This window comes from Chionomys nivalis, chromosome 14, assembly GCF_950005125.1.
Source record: "Chionomys nivalis chromosome 14, mChiNiv1.1, whole genome shotgun sequence".
NCBI lineage: Eukaryota > Metazoa > Chordata > Mammalia > Rodentia > Cricetidae > Chionomys > Chionomys nivalis.
The window spans coordinates 22,991,789-23,010,492 of NC_080099.1; the positions used below are offsets into that span (position 1 = coordinate 22,991,789).

Below are 18,704 nucleotides of genomic sequence, written 5' to 3' on the forward strand. Positions count from 1 at the left end.
GGACCATTATTCAGTGAGTTGGAAATATGATCAGTATCTTTTTCAATTTTTAAAGCTCTTAGCTTAGAAGTTTGCAGTGCCCCAGTTATAGATTTAAGTACCCTGATCTTTGCGAGCACTTTGCACATGCGATTAAAACTAAGAGTCTCTACCCAGAACCTAGGATATTGTTGTTGATTCCTTTGAATTACCTTTAAAGTGGCACATTATCTGAAAGCAAAAAGTAGGGGCATATTTCTAAAAACCTTACTTACATGACTTGTTAAACACTAACCTGAAATTAAAGCTTTGATCGACCAGAAGTCCTATTCTTTTTAACCTGTCCTGTCTGTCCCATCTCAAATATAGAAGTGATTTTGTGCTTGATATTTTTCCTTATGGCACAAGCTCATTTTCTCCTATGAAAAAAATTAATGCTATTTATTTTAAAAGCCTTTAACTGTATGTATTCACAAAACTTAAGTAGATTACCAGTGAGAGGATAAGATTTTTGTGATACCTACTTTAACCAAACACCCTCGCAAATACATACTGAACCCTTGACCTCTTGCCAAGAATCTGCACCTCCTTGCAGAGCTGCCCTCAGGACTGTTCAGAGCCTTTGAGCCTCTTCTGAGATTGCTTGCCAGAATGTCCATACCTTACCTATCTGTGGCCCAGATGAACCAACATGTTACTGGAATTTAGGAATTTTAGGATATAGCAGGTATAGATCACTTTTAAAAAATAACATTTATTGGGTTTTTGGTTTGTTTTTCTTAAATACAGAAGAGTTTAAAGAAGAAAACAAAAAATGGCTTATAATCCCATCACTCAGAACTCCTGTTAACACTTAAATTAAAGTAATACATGCACTTGATAAATTTCAGACAGTACAGAAAGGTACAAAATGAAAAGTCTCCTCTTCTCAAGGTAACCATCATCAACAGTTTCTTATATATTCTTCTGGACAAATTATTTTGTGCATATTACATCCTATACCTATATAGCATTTAAAGTGAATTTTTATTCAAAGGCTCTTCCTGTGTTTACACTGTCCTGTGCCTTAGTTTGCATACTATGTTCAGGAGAGCGGTCCATTTCAGCAAGCCTGTAGCTCTCCTCATTCTGTCAGAGTAGGTGCATCTGTTCAGCTAAGTGAATGTGCCATGCTTGCTTTCCCCAGTGTCCTGTTGCTGAAAGGATATAGGCTGATAGAGAGTGACATTTCAGTCAGGGCCACCTTAGCTTCATGTTAGTGTTTCCTGGGCCATGTATTTCTCACAGTGAAATTAGCCATGGAGCTTCATAATAGGTAGTCATCAAGTCTTAAAGACTACGAAATAAGGGAAAAATTACTCAAAAAGAGAGGATTGGAAAGACTTTTGTGATCTGTAGCAAAAATTTATGAGTTGCCTGGGGACAAGTGCCGAGTAAACACTTGTATTGTTTTCAACAGATCACTCTAGATGGACACGGCTGGTTGATATCAACCTTGTGCGGTGCCATGCTTTGAAGCTGGATTCTTTCGGTCAGTTTATTGAGTTATTGCCCAGCCTGGAGTTTATTTCCCTGGACCAGATGTTTCGTGAGCCACCCAAGGTGAATCTCAGTTGAGAGAAGTTTTTGGGTTTTTTTGTTTGTTTTGTTGTGTTTCAGTCTGGATACAGGGAAGAAAGCAAAACAACCTGTCATGTTTATTTCTTAATAAATATGCATTTCTGCTGTTATAGTTGTATTTTTAAATTCTATCTTCAGTGAAGGTGTGGCATTTATAGCATTGGATCGCTTCTTATTTTCAGTGTGTGTTAAGGGGTCTTCAGAGAAGGGAAAGTAAAAGTTAGGCTGCTGCTTATTTTGTAAATTTGTAAAGATGTTAGGACACAGTGCTTTCCCAGAGCACTTAGAAATTAGTCCGCAGAAGCTCAAGTCTAAGGATAGGAATTTATTTTGGAAATGTTTTACTTTGCTGCCATCTCCTAATAAGTTATATCTTGAACAATTCAATGTTGTTCCGTTGTACAAAATGTTATTTTTAAACTGCCTCACCAATAGAACAGTATTCATGGTAATCTGTGCTGCTGTGTTTTTTCCTCACTGCTGAAACAGTTCCTTATAGTGGGGAAAACATAGAATCTGCTTTTGGTTCCCAGCTAAGCCGCTTATCAGTCATGTGCTGTCACACATCTTTCCCCAGTGTGCACTGATATTTGCAAATCAGGCTAATGATGCTTTGTCTTGCTTGAAGTGTGGTGAGCTTTGAATGAGATCTTTTCTACATATTTGAAAGCATTTCTTAAGTTGTACTTTTAAATACTCGTCTTTATGTAAAGATGAAACGAAGAGTTGTTAATGAAGTGTTCCAACCCAAATTAATAAGCACATGGTTTGTTTTTGCCTAGGGCTGTGCTCGAGTTGGTCTGAGTGCAGGCACTGGAATTGGGGTTTCCTCAGCACTTGTTAGCAACCAGAATTCCAACAATGATAATGATAATAATGCTCAGAATAATAATGCCAACATCCATGACAACAATCACCATCACCCAGATGATTCGGATGAGGAGAATGACTTTCGTCAAGACCTACAGCCGGGAGAGCAGCAGTTTGCAGCTGATGGTAACTCAGATCTTTCATGAGCTCCAGATGCAAATGAGCTTTGCTTTAGTTTCTTTGTTTCTATCCTGTTGGTTTTTTTCTTACTTGAGCTTGTCACTCGTGGTCCACACACAGAGAATTCAGAGTGGAAGGACTGGTAGATACTAGGACTCAGAGTACGCTGAAAGCATGAGACTTGATTTAACTGAGCTTTAACTCTGAGGATTATAGCAAAGTAGCCTTTAAACTACTTAGGTTAAAAAGGAAATGAGTACCCACTACATGCATGGGCAAGCTACACATGCTTTCAATCTGCAGATCTTTACAGCTGCCCAGCAGACAAAGTGCATGATCTAATTCTAGCCTATGAAATGTCAGCTCTGTAATTGCCTGCCCAGTTCTTTCCTAGCTACTAAACAGCTGCTGTCTGCTAGCCCGTGTACTAATAGGCTCCATCTCCATGCCCTATGCCAGTGAGTACGAATGAGCCGAGGTAGTTTTCTGGTTTCTCAGTTGATCCCTCAAAGCTAGGAAAATAATTCCTCTAGCCATCTTCCTGTCATTCTTTTGTCTACCCCATAGACGTTGTAACTGATAAGAAATGGGGTGTCCTGATCCTGTGTAACTACAGGCATGCTGTGAACATAGATGTCCTGAACAGAGTTACCTATAAACTTTTTTTTTTCTTTGGTCTCAGCAAAATCACCAAAGATTCTCAATCCTGGTGGTTATCTTACTGGACAGATGAACTGTATCTGAGAGTTCTGTCTACTTCTACCTTCTTCTCTTGGTGACTGCATTTGGCATTCCTCCTCAGTTTCTTCCTCTCCCCTGTCCTCCCCTCCCTTCCCCCCTGTCTCTCTGTATTCATTGTCACTTAGAATAATAGCATTAGTGCCAACTATATATTGAGCTCTAGATCTTTTTCTAGCCTTGAACTTCACACGTTTTATAGTAAATGAGGCCATATACGGCTCTAAACTTTTTTATTGCCTCTAAACTCCTAGACATTGCAAGCTTAGAGTCAAATCCATCTCCTGATCTGAACCCCAAGAGATATAGAACCAGCAGGTAGTAAAGATGAAAGAAGGAAGTGTGAAGTTGAATATTGTCGCTTTGACGTGGCCAGAGAGGAGTCATACATGTACAGGTCACAGGCATAAAAATACAGACTGGAGCAGCATAAATCATCTCTGGGAAGTTGTTACAACTGCTATAACATAAAACACTACAAATCCTATAAGCCTAGTTGTGATGGATTGCAATGGAAAATTATGTACCCGCAGCTCAGTACAGGGAAGAAAATACCTTTTGTTGCAAAATCTCATTAGAATACATTCAATACTGGTCTTGTTCTGACTCAAACTAAGATCAGTTAACGAGTTTTGGGAAATAGGATGTTGCTATAGAAATCTTGAATATTGCTTTGAGGAATTTTGCACTTAATTTTGTAAACATCTGATAAAGTTAGCTATTAGTAGTAGTAAGTTGAAGCTGTTTGGTCTTAAGGCTTTCGTGGACCTTATCCTTTGGAATAATGTGAGAATCAAACCACATGTTCTCATTAATTGATAGGCACTTGATATAGTAGACACTGAAAAACATCAGGCATTTAAATGCCATTATGATAGGCACTTGATATAGTAGACACTGAAAAAAATCAGGCATTTAAATGCCATTAAAGAGTTATAAACTGTATGTAGTTTATTAATGGTCCTTGCCATATATCAGCCAAAGGTAGAATTTGAGTTTGTATGCTCAATATAGCCTGGTTAAGACAGCAGGTGCCGCAAGGCTCATTGTTCATAAAATGATCATCATCTTCAATTGTGACCTTTCTCCTGCCTTTGTCTTACATTGATTTATGAAATAATCCTTTCCCATCTGTGATTTACTTCTCTTGGATTAGCTGGGCCCTTCTTTGTCTCTATTGAAGCAGTTACAAGCTACTCTTTTAAGAGTAGGTCTCATAATGACTGGGTGTGCTGTCCTGGCCAGAACTGCCAGTTTTACATGCATTGTGGATTTTTGGGTTTCTTTAGTTTTCACTTTATTTTTATTTAAGCATTAAATGAGATGGAAGACATGGTGCAGGAGGATGGAGAGGTGGGAGCTGAGAGTGGAAGTGACGTGCCAGCTCCCAATCAGGGACTCCTTCCTATGGATGCTGATGAGGAACAAGCAGGTAATCATGACACTCTTCCCACATCCATCATCCAGGAAATTAGAATCGGAGTATAATGGCGAATAGGAAGTACTGAGAACAAGCACTGATGTGTTATCTGCTATTCCCTACTGAGACTTGTTATAAATCATTGATATTCTCCTTGCCTCATACATCTGTATCTTAAGAGTTATTAGTTTTGTTTGTAGCTTCAGCCAACAACTGCTTTTTCATTTCACTGTGTGTCTTGTGTGTGGATGTAGAAAAAGAAAGCACTCAGACTTTGATGGAAAATAACTTGATTAAATACTCTTGTGTTTGTATGAGCTATGTTCAATGGACACAGCAAGCTGTGTGTGTGTGTGTGTGTGTGTGTGTAAAACAATCATTAAGAGGTCATCCATGTGAGAGGTCAGGAGAGAGGAATGTAAATGAAGCAAATACAGTGCTTATTTATGTGAGTCTCAAAGCTAATTTTTCATTTAAATTTAAAAAATATGTTTTTACTCTGATCTCACTTTGGAGGGGAGGAGGAGCAAGGCAGAGGCTGTTCTGGATTAGTGATAGACTAAAAAATCCCAGTCTCTGGCCCTAGTGGCAGGCTAGTGTCAAAGTCTTTTAAGTGGCCTTGATTGGCTCTTCGCTTTCTATGGGAAACAGATTTTCAGAGGTGAGTGGTGTGCTCAGCACAGCGACAGGGAGCAGCCTGAGATTAGAACTGTCTTTCCTGGCTCACCTTGTTCTGAGTGTCTGACGAATGCAATCACTTATCCCGCAGACTTACTGCCAGCTTTGCCAGTCAGTGTGACAGGCAAGGGCAGACAAGGTTCCTTGCAGCTTGTGTTTTGTCAGGATCGTCCGGATTGGAAGAGCTGGAGGTCTGAAGCGGTGCTTTACTTAAGTGCCCATTCTCTACCAAAGTATAGCGAGTGGTCCTTCAGAGAGACTGTACTCACCACTCCATACATTCTGAGGGTTATCTTCTTTGCATTCTTATACTTTTGGGAAATTGTGTAGCTTAGTTTTTAAAATATTGCAACTGTTACTTTGATTATTTTAGGATGAATTCTTGTGCTTTGTGAAATATTGAAATTGGGACAGATGTTTTAATTTGCCTCTAGAAATGTATAATACCAGTTGTCATTCTAGTCAGCTTCATGTTGTCATAATGGCTGTAGCTTGCTGAAATGCTTTCACAGAATCTCACACAGGGACTTGTTTCACTAAAGTAAGTGATAGAAGGCTGCTTGCCAAAAGCATCTTTCTGACCCTAGGTCTCAGAAACAGTACTTTCTGTGAGAGTTTTTCTTGAACAAGTATTCTTAGTCTTTGTTTTTGTTTTTGTTTTTTGCTTTAGGACCTAGTGGTCTACAACGCGTAGTAAAACCACCCCCAATTACAGTTCACGATTCAGAGAGTGATGACGAAGAAGACAGTCTAGAACTCCAAGAAGTCTGGATTCCTAAGAATGGCGCCCGGCGTTATTCGGAACGGGAAGAGAAAAACAGAGATTCGGTCCAGTCTAAGGAGCTGGCAGGTGAGCAGCGCCCAGCTCTGGCTTGGCAGTGGGAGGTGTCCGAGCTGCTTCACACATCTTCATATGTGTCTTTACTGCAGCTCACGGTGCAGCTTGCATGTTAGGATGTGTGCTAGAAAGCAAGGAGGGCAAAAGTCTGATCAGGAGAGGGCACCACTGTGTGGGTGAGTAGCACAGCAGAGACGGCCGTGAGGAATCCTTCAGTACGGCTTTAGGTCGCTGTGCTATCAGGTTGTCAGTGGTCAGCAGAAGGCCTTGGTTTCTGGAAGGATGGGTGGAGAGCTAATGAGGGAGGCACTAGAGATGGGTGCCGAGTTTTGTAGTGGTGAGGTACACAACTAGGAAAGATGGTGCACTTTGTCTCCTGGTCCAGATTTACTCTTGTCTTTTGTCCAGAGTTTGCACTGAAGTCTTTTCTTTCCCTCGGGCCATTCTTCTTTTTCTGTAAGCAGTAAGTGGAAAAGGCAAGACTCCACTTCGGAAGCGGCACGGCCCCCATCAGACGGGCCCGTCGAGGCAGTTCCCCCTGGAGGAGGGCAGCTGCGAGAAAGGCTGTCAGGTCAGCAGCGAGCAGATCAAAGCCGACATGAAGGCAGCGAGGGATATTCCTGAAAAGAAAAAAAGCAAGGATGTTCATCCCAGCTGCAGCAGCACCAGCGCCAGCGCAGTGGGAAACGCCAGCTCACCCGGCACTGCTTCTCAGAGCCCCGACTTTGTAAGGACGGTCACCAGCGGGGGCTCTTCTGAGCCTAGCCCTGCAGAAGGGGATGTGTCCAGGCAGTGTGTCTGCTCCCCTGCTGGGTCAGAGGACTCTGAGGCCATGGAGGAGGGAGACGCAGAGAGTTCTGTCTGCCCCAGATGCTGCTGTCACAGGCCCCAGGAGTCCCAAAGGAGAACTAGCAGGTGTTCTGATGAGGAACGTCCTTCAACCAGCCGAGCCTGTGTTGTGAATGGCCCGGATGGTACGAGATCCGCCTTTTCCTTTAGGACTCTGCCACAAGGGGGGTCTTCAGGCCCAGCAGATGATGAGAGGACTAATGGGAGTGGCTGTGGGGCTACAGGTGAGGACAGGAGGGGGAGCTCCCAGCCTGAGAGTTGTGACGTGCAGTCTAATGAAGACTACCCTCGGAGGCCCCTTACCAGGGCCAGGAGCAGACTGTCCCATGTACCGCTGATATCTGAGTCAGGTATGACAATGCTCCCAGGGTTAGCAACTGCAGGGCAGGGCTAGACAATGGCCCGAGCTTGTGTCATGAGTCTTCGTATAAAAAGCTAATTTATGATAAATAGTACTCTATTTGGGAGTTCTATGGATCATAGAAACTTTTAAATAATTTTTAAGAATGTTTTGGTGGAAGGGGGTATAAAACAGATTCGATCCAGAAAACCCAGAATCATTTCAGCTTTAAGAAAAGAGAAACCATGTGTGTTTGCCCAGAATGAGTCCTGATTCTGATGCCCCCATAGATGCACAGTGTTCCCACCCCACACTCAGGGTACCTTGGAAAGTGCTCAGGGGACGGCAGGAGCGTGAGGTGGCTGGGCTGGTACAGTTCCTTGTGCGCTCCTTGTTTTACTTTTATGGGATTTAGTGATTGCTTTTTGTTTTGTGTGTGTGTTACTGTTTTGTTTTTCCTGAAATTTATTTTGCTCCCAACTAGGTTTGGCACGAAACAAGCAGGTAAGTAATTAGTTTTCCTCAGATTCTTTGGGTGAAAGTACACACACACACACACACACACACACACTTAATTTCATTGCTATTTGTAGTGTATCTGGTTGGCATTGAGTTGAACTGAACATGTTTTTAATCTTAATTCTATTTCTTTTCTAAGGTGATCCCTCTTACCTTTATTAAATTACTAGTATTTATCAGTAGATAGTAATGGATTTTAATTTTCTCTAAGCATCTCGGCCTTAAAACAAGTCCCACAACAGAGGCAGGGTCCTCTTTTTCATCTACTAAAAAAGTGAATTCATGAGGCACTGAGTTCACAAAAGTGAGCTGCTTTTTTTTTTTTTTTGGTTTTTCGAGACAGGGTTTCTCTAGCTTTGGAGCCTGTCCTGGAACTAGCTCTTAATAGACCAGGCTGGCCTCAAACTCACAGATATCCTCCTGCCTCTGCCTCCCGGGTGCTGGGATTAAAAGCATGCACCACCACCGCCTGGCAAAGTGAGCTTTTTTAAGTACAAGACTTAGCTGTGCAGATAGTCGTGGTAACATAAGTTGTGTAAGCTGTATTTGAACATACACTGTATTTTGTAAACTCTAGTTCTCTTACATGGCAGAAATATTCTTCCTGGCTTGAATTCTAGAGGTGTTTTGAATGTAAAAACTTGTGAGAAAGTACAGATAACGTAGGGTGCTATCATTTTGATGTATGCTGCGTGGTAACATTAAGAATGATCACACTGCGCCTGTCACCAGCATTCACCTTCTTTATGGTGCTGCCCTGGGACTGCTGTGAGACCTGAAGTAGGTGAACAGTTTCCTTACCTGTAAAAGGCCTGCCTCCGTGCTTCAGAGAAACGTTCTCATCATTTCATTTTGTTAAACGCCGGTTTATTTCTTCTTTAGTTCTGTCAGAGTTTGGAATAGCTTGGAGTTGACTGACAAAAACAATATCTTTCCACTCTGAGTCCTATTTAAGAACTATTATATATGTCCAGGTATTTGGCTCTCTCTTGGTGAGATTTTACAAGTTGATTTTGGATGACTTGTTTTTTAAACACGAGCCATTCATGTTAACCGCTGTCCTTTGAGGTTCTTAATTTTCGCTTTGAATTCTCCTTATCCTGTTAACTGTTTCATTCTTGTCTATCTCATGCCTGATTTTTTTTCCATAGGTTAAGTAATTTCCTGGAGTAAAAAACAAGAAAAATCTCACTAAACTGTCCACTGTAAGACTCATTGCCCCCCGCCCCCCGTTTTTCAGTCTGAGATAACTTTATCTTTTAGTACATAAATTAATTCCCAATAGTTTTAAAACATCATGTAAGTGTCCATTTACTTTTAATAAGTTTTTCTGGGGAAAATGCTAAAATATTAATTTCAGTGTTATCTAGGTGTCTTGGGAAGAACAAATTCTTTGAGTGGTTTGCAGATTATTTTAAAGCTAACATTTTTTTATGTCTATTAGAGCCATTCTATTTTAACAGTATTAAAGAAATATGCCTAATACAGAAATAAATATGGCTTTTAGGGGATTTTTTTTTTTTTTATCAGTGTGGGATGAGCTGGTTCAGGTAGGAGGGGTGATCATGACTTGGAGCAGTCTTGGAAACATGCCTAATAATTTCAACAACCAAGTTGAATTTTGGAGTTATGATGGAGCTTTCGTATGTAACTGAACTTGCTCTGGGAGGAAATAAAGAAGGATAAAATTTGAGGGTTTGTTTTTCCTTTTATAGAAGTTGCCAAAACAAAGCCATGTCATGCCATGAAGCGGAAGCGAACTGCAGATAAGTCTACCAGTACCAGTGATCCTGTGATTGAGGATGACCATGTACAGGTGAAAAAGAACTAACTGCCCAGCCCAGTTTTCATGCAACAATACTGAAGTTTCTGTCTTTATCTACTTTCTGTATTCTAAAGAGAAAATTTTGTTAGCAGCTTCTAGGTTCTAATGTTGAAAAATTTACCCTTTAAGAAAACAAAGCCCAGGGGAAGATATACTCACTTGTAAATTTTAAACATTTATCATTGTAGGTTCTTGTATTAAAATCTAAAAATCTTGTTGGAGTCACAATGACCAATTGTGGAATCACAGATCTTGTGCTGAAAGACTGCCCCAAGATGATGTTCATCCATGGTATGTATTCGGGGTTATATTGTATAAGAGCATCATGCATCCTAAAGCCAGACCAGCTGGTGCAGGCTGTAACCCCAGCTACACAGACTGAGGCTGGAGGATTCTCCAGTCCCACTGCACATGCCCTCTCTTTTTCATTTATTTTATATACTCCTATATATCTTTCATGACTTTCCTCACATGACTGTCTCAAATCTAGGCTGGTCTCTGTAAGGTTTTAAAGTTTTAAATGTATATTATACCCATTTATAGTGGTTTTGTTAACCTATTTATGTTTTGTTTCCTATTTATATTTTTTTCCTTTTATATTTCTATTTAAAAGAAAAAATATAATCTAGGCTGGGTGTGGTGGCATACACCTTCAATCCAAAACACTTAGGAGGAAAAGGTAGGCAGTACTCAGAGTTTGAGGCTAGCCAAGGCTACACAGTGAGACCCTGTATATAAAAAAAAAACCAAATTCAATATCTGCCTCGTTCCTGCCTTGAGTGATTTACATGTTGTATGTTCATTTTCTTCTATGTGTAAAGTGTATATAATTTTGCTTAAGTCACATGGCCTTTGACCTTTGTTGTAGTTAAATGCAGTGGGGTGTGTACGTGTGTTGTGTGTGTACATTCATATATACATACATGTAGGTACACAGTACAGAGTATGACTACTACAAGATACCTTATACAACTGGGCATGACTCACATTTGTAGTCTTAGTACTTAAGAGGCTGAAACAGTATTGCCGGGAACCCAGTGCCAGCTTGGGCCACAGAGCAAGAATCTGTCTTGAAGGAAACATCTAGCAGATGTTATATTAGTATTTCAGAAAAATTGTTAAAACAGTTTAGTTATATTTTCTGTTTCCTGTGGTACTGGAGATTATAGTGATATTTTATTATGTTTTAATAAATAAAGCTTGCCTAAAGAGCAGAAGGACCAAGCTAAGCCACTAGAGGTCAGGCAGTAGTGGCACACACCTTCAATCCCAGGATTTGGGAGACAGAGACAGATGGGTCTCTGTGAATTCAAGGCCACCCTGGGCTACACAAGATCAATGCAAAATCAAATCCAGGTGGTGGTGGTGCACATCTTTAATCTCAGTACTAGGGAGTCATGCCTTTAATCCCAGTACTAGAGGGAGTATAAAATGGGAGGAGAGAGGCTCTGTCTGCTTAGTCTACAGGCACCCAGCCTTAGTAGAGCTAACACTTCTAGTGGCTTGGCTGCCTTGCTTTTCTGAGTTTTAGGTTGAACCCAATAGCTGACTCTGAGTTTTTATTATTTGTGCTACATATGATAAACAAAGAAATCCCATTAATTCCATTAAAAGGCACCTTCCAAATATATCATCAAAGTAGGAGAATATAAAAAGGACAGATATGACTCTCTCCCCTGATTTCTATAAGATGTCAGACTCTATTCATGCTGCAGAAATTTGAATATTTTTCTATTTCAACCAACAAGGTTTGTGCCATAGAATATCTGATCAAGTCACTACCTTCATTTGGAGTTTCTTCCTGAAACAGAAAGCTCTGAATGCACACAATAGGCTTGCCCTTCCTAACTTGCTCAGCAGTCCACCCTCTGCCTCTGGGCATCTAAAACAACTTCCAGACACTCCTCTTTTCTATATCAACCTCTCAAAGTAATGAAGCGCTTCTTAGAGAGTGCCACTGGTTTTAGTGCTGTGCTTTGCCCCATGATTCTCCTGCATCGTCCTCAGCCTGCTGATGTAGATCATAGGGTCCACGTTCTGCCCTTGAAAGCACGGTGTGTGGTTCAGTGTGTCTGAGACACAGGGTCTTAGAAAAGTAGCTCCACCTCTAGACAGCAGCTAAGTTAATGGCAAATGGGATGCCTACATGAGATTAGATCTAAGCTTTGTCTGGTTTTACAGCAGAGAGCCATCAGGTCTGTATCACCATCTGGTTCACTCTTTTTTTATTTCTAATTCTTCCTTTTTCTATGTAACAGAGGATGCAGTGAGCCTGAAGGCAGAATGCTGGCAGTAGTTAAACATGGAAGTTAGCTATAGGGCAGAGTGCTGTGGAAGATGAAGGTGTTTGTGTTGAAGATCTTGTAGACCTTTATGAAAGTTTAATCAGGCAAATCAGCTTTGTGGTTGTACAGTTGCATCCATTTAATCCTCTCTCCAGATGAACTACATGATTTAAGCAGGGAAGGAGAAGGGACGGCTGTAGTTAGTCTATCAGCGTAGTGACGTTTGTGAGGTGAGGAGCAGACACTTCTCCCTCTGACTTGATGTTTGCTGTGCTGAACAAGAAGTTGTTTTAGGTAATGTTTCCAGTAGATCTTTGCACAGTGCTGGAATCCCTGGCCGAAGACTTGAGAGTTCACATAGTGCTGTGCCTTTTCTCAATATCTGTTTCTGTATTTGTGACAGGAGTTAAAATTAACTGTGTTCATTAAATACAAGGTAATATTTGTGAATTGTTCTAGGTATGACCTTTAACTATGTAGTTATGCCATTCAGTAGTTTTTCAGCATTAAATGTCTCCTGGGCAGGTCAGCTGCTAGGACTTCATTTCTTTAATAGACAGTATTAGAAGGAAGAGGGGCCTTACTGTCTCTCTGACATGAGGATAGCCAGCTTCTGAATTGAGTCACGGTGTCATCTCTTAGCTGTTGTTTGTATTTGACCAGCATAGTACCTGTGTTCACAAACACAGTGCCTGGGCCAGGGTTTCCCAGAGAAGCTTCTAGGACTTTATGCTTTGCACTCTTGTGTGAATTATTTATAGCACTTATTGCTTTATTTTATAGCTACCAGGTGCAGGGTACTGAAACATTTAAAAGTAGAAAATGCACCGATTGTAAACCGATTTGACTATGCACAGTGCAAGAAACTAAATATGGATCAGGTCCTAGATCAAATACTGAAGATGCCGCCAGAGAGGAACCGCATCATCTACCTGCGTCCAATGCAGCAGGTAATGAGCTCTGCTTTTTTATGATAAAGTACATCTTGTACTAATATTTGTTTATGAAATCCGTTTTGTTTAATCTTCAATAATGATTCTTTAAAATCTGTTGAGCTTTTATAAGCAAACCAGATTTCCTTGCCAATATTGCGTGTTAATGCTTTGCTGCTAACTCTTTAGGGACTCCTAGCAGCTACATGGCCTCCTTCGGCAGATTGGAAGTGGCCTGTTGACTAAGAGCATGCACTCAGATCACAGACTTCCTGGTTCAGATTCTCCTTTGCCATGGAACAAGTTCTTTAACATCTGTCTCTTAATTTGTTATGTGTAAAATTAGAACCATACTTAAGTTTTTGTGGTGTTTTAGCTTATATATATGATATACCAGGACAGTTGCTGGTGTACCTTAAGCAGTAGTGTGATAGCTGTAATTTTTATTGGAAGTGTATGTAGGATGATGCTTGTTGCCAGAATGAAATATTAAACAACTCTTGGACTCTTGAGATTTAGGCTTCTAAAATTAGTTAATCAAATTCATAAGTGTATTAATACTCAAAACTGGCTACATGATTAAAACTGGATGATGTTTGTCTTCCTTAAACAAGTTTTCTTTTTTGTGAAGGAGTTAAATTCATGTTTCCCTGAAAGCTCAAGATGCAGAGGGCATCCACGAGAATGCACTGTCAGCACAGAGTCTGTGATGAAAAAAGAAACGCACTGTCCCTCAAACTTAGCGATTCTTCTAAATAGGACAGTTGTGTACACTCTCGGTTCTGTAAAGCAGCCTGGAGCGACACCTGTGAAGGACAGCCTCTGGAGATGTGGACTTGATGTTCATCACCCGAGTCAGCTCTCTGACTTACCGGGTTCTTACACAGTAGTTAGGGGGAAATTGCTGAGTCCGCTGTGCAGAGAATTCGCTAAGTCTTAATCCAAACATGGCAAGCTGTGCTTTGAGACAGAGCTATTATTTGATTTCCAAATCAGCCACGTATTTCAAAACTGAAGCTTTTCAAGGTCTTCAGAAGTCTCAGACGTATTATGAGTCCGAAATCCTTTTTCTGGTGTCTTCCACAGGTGGATACACTAACTTTGGAGCAGAAGCTGTTTAGTGGCCCCTACCCCTATCACATTTGTATCATCCACGAGTTCAGTAATCCTCCCAACGTGCGGAACAAGGTGCGCATTCGCAACTGGATGGACACCATAGCCAATATCAATCAGTAAGTGACTCTGTGGCACTTTTTCATAGTTCTCCCGTTGGTTGCTTTTAGGAGCAAATTCTAATTTATTTTAAATGATTCCAATTGGTCTTTTTAAGTAGACTTGGCATGACATAAATGTGTAAAAAAGCTTCAAAGAAAATTTCAAACTTAAAATCATGCATGTATTTATGTAACATTTTATTCAAACTTAGAGAAAAAATCCTAAGAAACCACATACACGTTATTTCTCCAGACATGGAGGATGCCAAAAATTCAAGTTAACGACAGTCTTGAGACTTTACAGAAAATTGTTTTTAATCTTATAAACAGTGTACTAAGTACCCTTTATATACAAGGTATTTGCCCAGAGACTTTGTGAATGTAGGTTAGACTTGCTCTCTGTGTGGAGTCATTGGTGATGACAGAGAGTTGTCGTTCGACCTGAAGTTGTTGGTAGAATCTAAGCTTGAATGGACCAGACAGTTGCTTTCTCTCCAGCATTCTTTTTCAGTTGGTTATTTACCTGATTTTTTCTCCTATTGCCTCCAGAGAACTCATTAAATACGAATTTTTCCTGGAAGCCACTCGGACTGAAGAAGATTTAAAGAAGTACCCTAAGTACCCCTGGGGGAGAGAAATTTACACTTTAGAGGGTAAGAATTTACCTAGATTGGAATTAAATTTCAAGCTGTGAACTAGATGGGAGGGGCATGCCTTAGGGGAGACATGGAGCACCTTAGAATTAATTCATCAGATTGGGTTTGAATCTCTGCAAGAAGCAGAGGCTGGATAAATAAATATTCGTCTGTCTATGTCTTTACCACCCCTAGAATAACCAGAATCTGTTGACACACAAAAGGTAGATCAAAATTAAGAATTGTAGTGGTTAGAAACGCCTTTGAAGGCAACTGTTTCAGTCTCTATACCCAGCTGTAACTGCTTAGGTCTAGTTTGCTGCTATCACCGTTTCTATGCCAACGGGACTTTGATAGCTGTCTGCTTATTTCAGGTGTTGTGGATGGAGCGCCATATTCCATGATTTCTGACTTCCCTTGGCTGAGGTCACTGCGGGCAGCAGAGCCCAACAGCTTCGCCAGATACGATTTTGAAGATGACGAAGAGAGTAATTATGACCTGATCTAACTTGTGTTCTCTAGCTTGAGTCTGTCTTAGTGTGTTAAATAGTTAATAGCAACAGATGCACAGTGGGTCTGCTGTGTCCACACGATGGGAATCTCGAATACCTTCAGTTTCCTATGCATTTAGTTGTTTTGTTTTATGGTACATTGGATATACGCTAGAAATTTAACTCAGAACCTAATGAAAAATACAGCAGCCTTACAAAACCACTTCGAAGTTTGCTTCTTGAGAAAGATTCTCATGTAGCCCAAGCTTGCCTCCAGTTACCTGTGTAGTGAGTCTGGCCTTGGATGCCTAGTCCAAGTTGCTGGGATTATGTTCAGCACCTGCACCTGACAAGCTCACTGATGTTTACTGAAGAATTTACAAACGCAGTCGTTCAGATTGCTCAGTTACACTAATTAGTCGTCTGCTCATGGAAGCGTTGTGTCCCTGCAGCTTATTGTGATTTAAGTGTGGAAATTTCAGGGGAAGCTTTTAATAATTTTTTTCTAAGTTTTAACATATTTGTATATTTACCTATAGGCAAAACTTTGAAATAAATATGTATAAAGAAGTGAGTTTTTCAGTTGTACTTAGCATAATTTACTCCTTGGTGCATTATTTTTACCTGGGGACTTTGGTCATGTCTGCTGTCTTAGACATCAGCTCTGTTATAACTGAAGTAGCGAGGACTAATGCTATGAGCTGTCCTTGCGTCAGCTACATTGTGGTGCAGGAAATGGACCCTGTGATTCACTCTAAGTCTTTTCTCATCTCTTTGCTGTTCCCCAGGTACCATCTATGCTCCTCGAAGGAAAGGACAGCTGTCTGCAGACATTTGTATGGAGACAATAGGAGAGGAGATCTCAGAGATGCGCCAGATGAAAAGGGGCGTATTTCAGCGAGTGGTGGCGATTTTTATCCACTACTGTGATGTCAATGGAGAGCCAGTTGAAGACGACTACATTTAAAGAGACCTTCCCTGGCTCTTCTGCCTCAGAACTGTCAAGAAGACTACACAGGAACTTCGGGCTTGGAATTGGGAGGCCCTGGCTCAGTTTGTTATATAGGAGATATATAAGGAACATGGAAATTGTATACAAAGATTTATATATAGAAGAAATATACAAAGATACTTCCAAAAGTAACATCTTTATATCCTATGTTTATACATCTTAATTTAAAGAAGTCATTTGAATGAAGGCAGATAATTGACAATTGATTCTGTTCGCTTTTCCTGACTTAGCTCTCCGTGCCATGTGACTGAGCCCATTTTCTCTGCTACTCGCCATTGTCCCTTCTGTCTGTGCCTTTTCTCCTTCAGCAGGGCGTCTGCGTCAGTGCTAGAGTGCTGTGTCCTGTGTGTTTCGTTATTCAAATGCCAAGTAACCCTCAGTCAGAGAAGGCTGTCTCTGTACTATGGTGGGCTTCTGTTTTTCTTAGTGTTTATATTTGGCATATTTCTTTAAATGAAAAGATCCACAAACTTAAAAAGTGGATTTGGAGGGCAAATAGAAAGTTTTCAGAGCATTTCTAGTTATTTATTTCCGCATTCAATTGTGTATATGCTTTATCTTGAACATAAAAATAAACATTTAGTAAAAACTTTATTGTTGCCATGGACTTGAAACCGTATTTTACGGTAGCAGTACTACACAGAGAAGCAGTGTGTAGTTGTGTCTGACTCAGCAGCGGTGTCCACTTTCTGATCCTATTTCAAAGTGTTGCCATGAGCAGCAGCACACAAAAGCTGCGGGCTGCAGAGCTGCGACAGAATGCTGGGGAAATGGGCCACAGGGCTAGTTCAGAGGAACCGCCTTTCTCTCGCGGCTGGAGGCTGCCTCCTACAGCAGTGGTGATGCTGTTCACTCAGGGGCATCGCCAAATGGCTTTGCCATTCGATAAATAAGTGACAGGCTTCAGAAGCCAAAGGCTAAAGTCAAAGGAATTATGGTCTCTAAATGTTCAGGTCTTTCAGAATTTGTTCAGCCCCTTTCTTTTCCCGGGGTTTAATTGAGGCCAAGAAAGGAAAATATCAGTCATCCATGATCAGGACTTGGTGTTTGCTGGATAGGACATGAATTTGGTTTATGATCCCAACTGTATAGATAGACAGGCAAGGGTGCTGCTGAGCTTACCTAACACTGGACTCCAAATGACAGGTGCCGTGCCTTTACTTCAAAACTTTTAAAATTCTTGACACGCAAGGTTTTTAAACATCTTAAATATGATTGGCTAGTTCATCTTTTGGTTGCATTTATTTTTTTTAGCACTTTTTTATTTAAATTTCGCATACTAGCCCAGTTACCCTTTCCTTCCCTTCTCCCACCCCCTCACCTCATCCCATCTCAGCTCCATTCAGTCAGTAGAGGTGGTAAGGCCTCCTTGGAGAGTCAACAAAGTCTGGTGTACCATTCTCCCCACAGATCGAGGTACGTAACTGTCACCCAAATTCAGGGGTCATCGCATTGTTTTTTAACTGTTTAGTTGACTGCTCAGGTTATAACTGCTCAGTAAGAGGCAGGATACAGATGCAGAATAATAACCTATAGTTCTCAGCAAGAACCAACCCCTCTAGTTCCCCCCCACCCCGCCCTAGCAAGGACCTCAGATACACAATGCTTACATTGGCCACAAGAGGTCGCTGCTCTTTAACTTTACTCAGTTGCCAGTCATCACAGACTCCTTGAATACAAATGGGCCCTAAGATCATTAATAAAGTTGCTGAAGGTAGACAACCGAAAACACAAGAGTGGGAGCCACCCACTCTCAGACACTTGGTAAATATGAACAAATAGCTAGGAGTGACTGTCTTATAGCAAGGTCAGCAAGTGTGTGGGCTAGAGAGTTAATAATTTATGTTCAGTGAGCCATAGACCTTCTCTGATGTAAGCCATGAACAGCACACAAAGATGTCATATTATGACAAAACTTTATTTATACACAGAAAATTGAATTCCACATAATATTCACATCACAAAATAGTACTCTTGGATTTCAACCGAGACATACTAAAAAGTAAAAACCATTCTGAAGGTTTGCAGACTACATCATGGCCAGTTTACCAACACCTGATGGACAGCTGAGTTTTCAATCCATTCAGTCATGTCACCAGCTTTGTGGTACAAAGGTCTGCTTTTAAAAGGCCTTAAATAGTTCACAGATGACCTCTGACTGAGCGTCAGTATCAAAAAAACCGTGTGTCTCATGCTGCCAGGCCCAGTATATGGATCTAACACTTTAAACAATAGCTGACACTATGAGTCTTAAGGTGACTTAGTACGTGCAGTCAGAAGTCCTGGATTCAGATTCCGACTTCCTCAGACAACAGCTCTCACCAGGAGACAGTGCTCTG

At 40.9% G+C, this 18,704-nt stretch overlaps 1 protein-coding gene across 5 annotated transcripts in view; it reads left to right on the top strand.

The window, feature by feature from the left end:
* Fbxo38 (F-box protein 38) overlaps positions 1 to 16,948 on the top strand; it is a 43,036-nt gene extending 26,088 nt beyond the window's left edge. For 3 of the 5 annotated variants that reach the window (XM_057788734.1, XM_057788733.1, XM_057788736.1), the window contains 12 exons: positions 1,439 to 1,581; positions 2,382 to 2,595; positions 4,640 to 4,759; positions 6,096 to 6,275; positions 6,728 to 7,462; positions 9,687 to 9,787; positions 9,985 to 10,087; positions 12,865 to 13,031; positions 14,100 to 14,245; positions 14,777 to 14,880; positions 15,237 to 15,350; positions 16,142 to 16,948. In XM_057788734.1, coding sequence (XP_057644717.1) covers positions 1,439 to 1,581; positions 2,382 to 2,595; positions 4,640 to 4,759; positions 6,096 to 6,275; positions 6,728 to 7,462; positions 9,687 to 9,787; positions 9,985 to 10,087; positions 12,865 to 13,031; positions 14,100 to 14,245; positions 14,777 to 14,880; positions 15,237 to 15,350; positions 16,142 to 16,320 — 2,306 coding nt within the window. In that variant the 3' untranslated portion in view covers positions 16,321 to 16,948. The remainder of the gene's footprint in view (positions 1 to 1,438; positions 1,582 to 2,381; positions 2,596 to 4,639; positions 4,760 to 6,095; positions 6,276 to 6,727; positions 7,463 to 9,686; positions 9,788 to 9,984; positions 10,088 to 12,864; positions 13,032 to 14,099; positions 14,246 to 14,776; positions 14,881 to 15,236; positions 15,351 to 16,141) is intronic. The other 2 variants (XM_057788735.1, XM_057788737.1) reach the window with 2 other exon arrangements.
* The last annotated feature ends 1,756 nt before the right edge of the window (positions 16,949 to 18,704 follow it).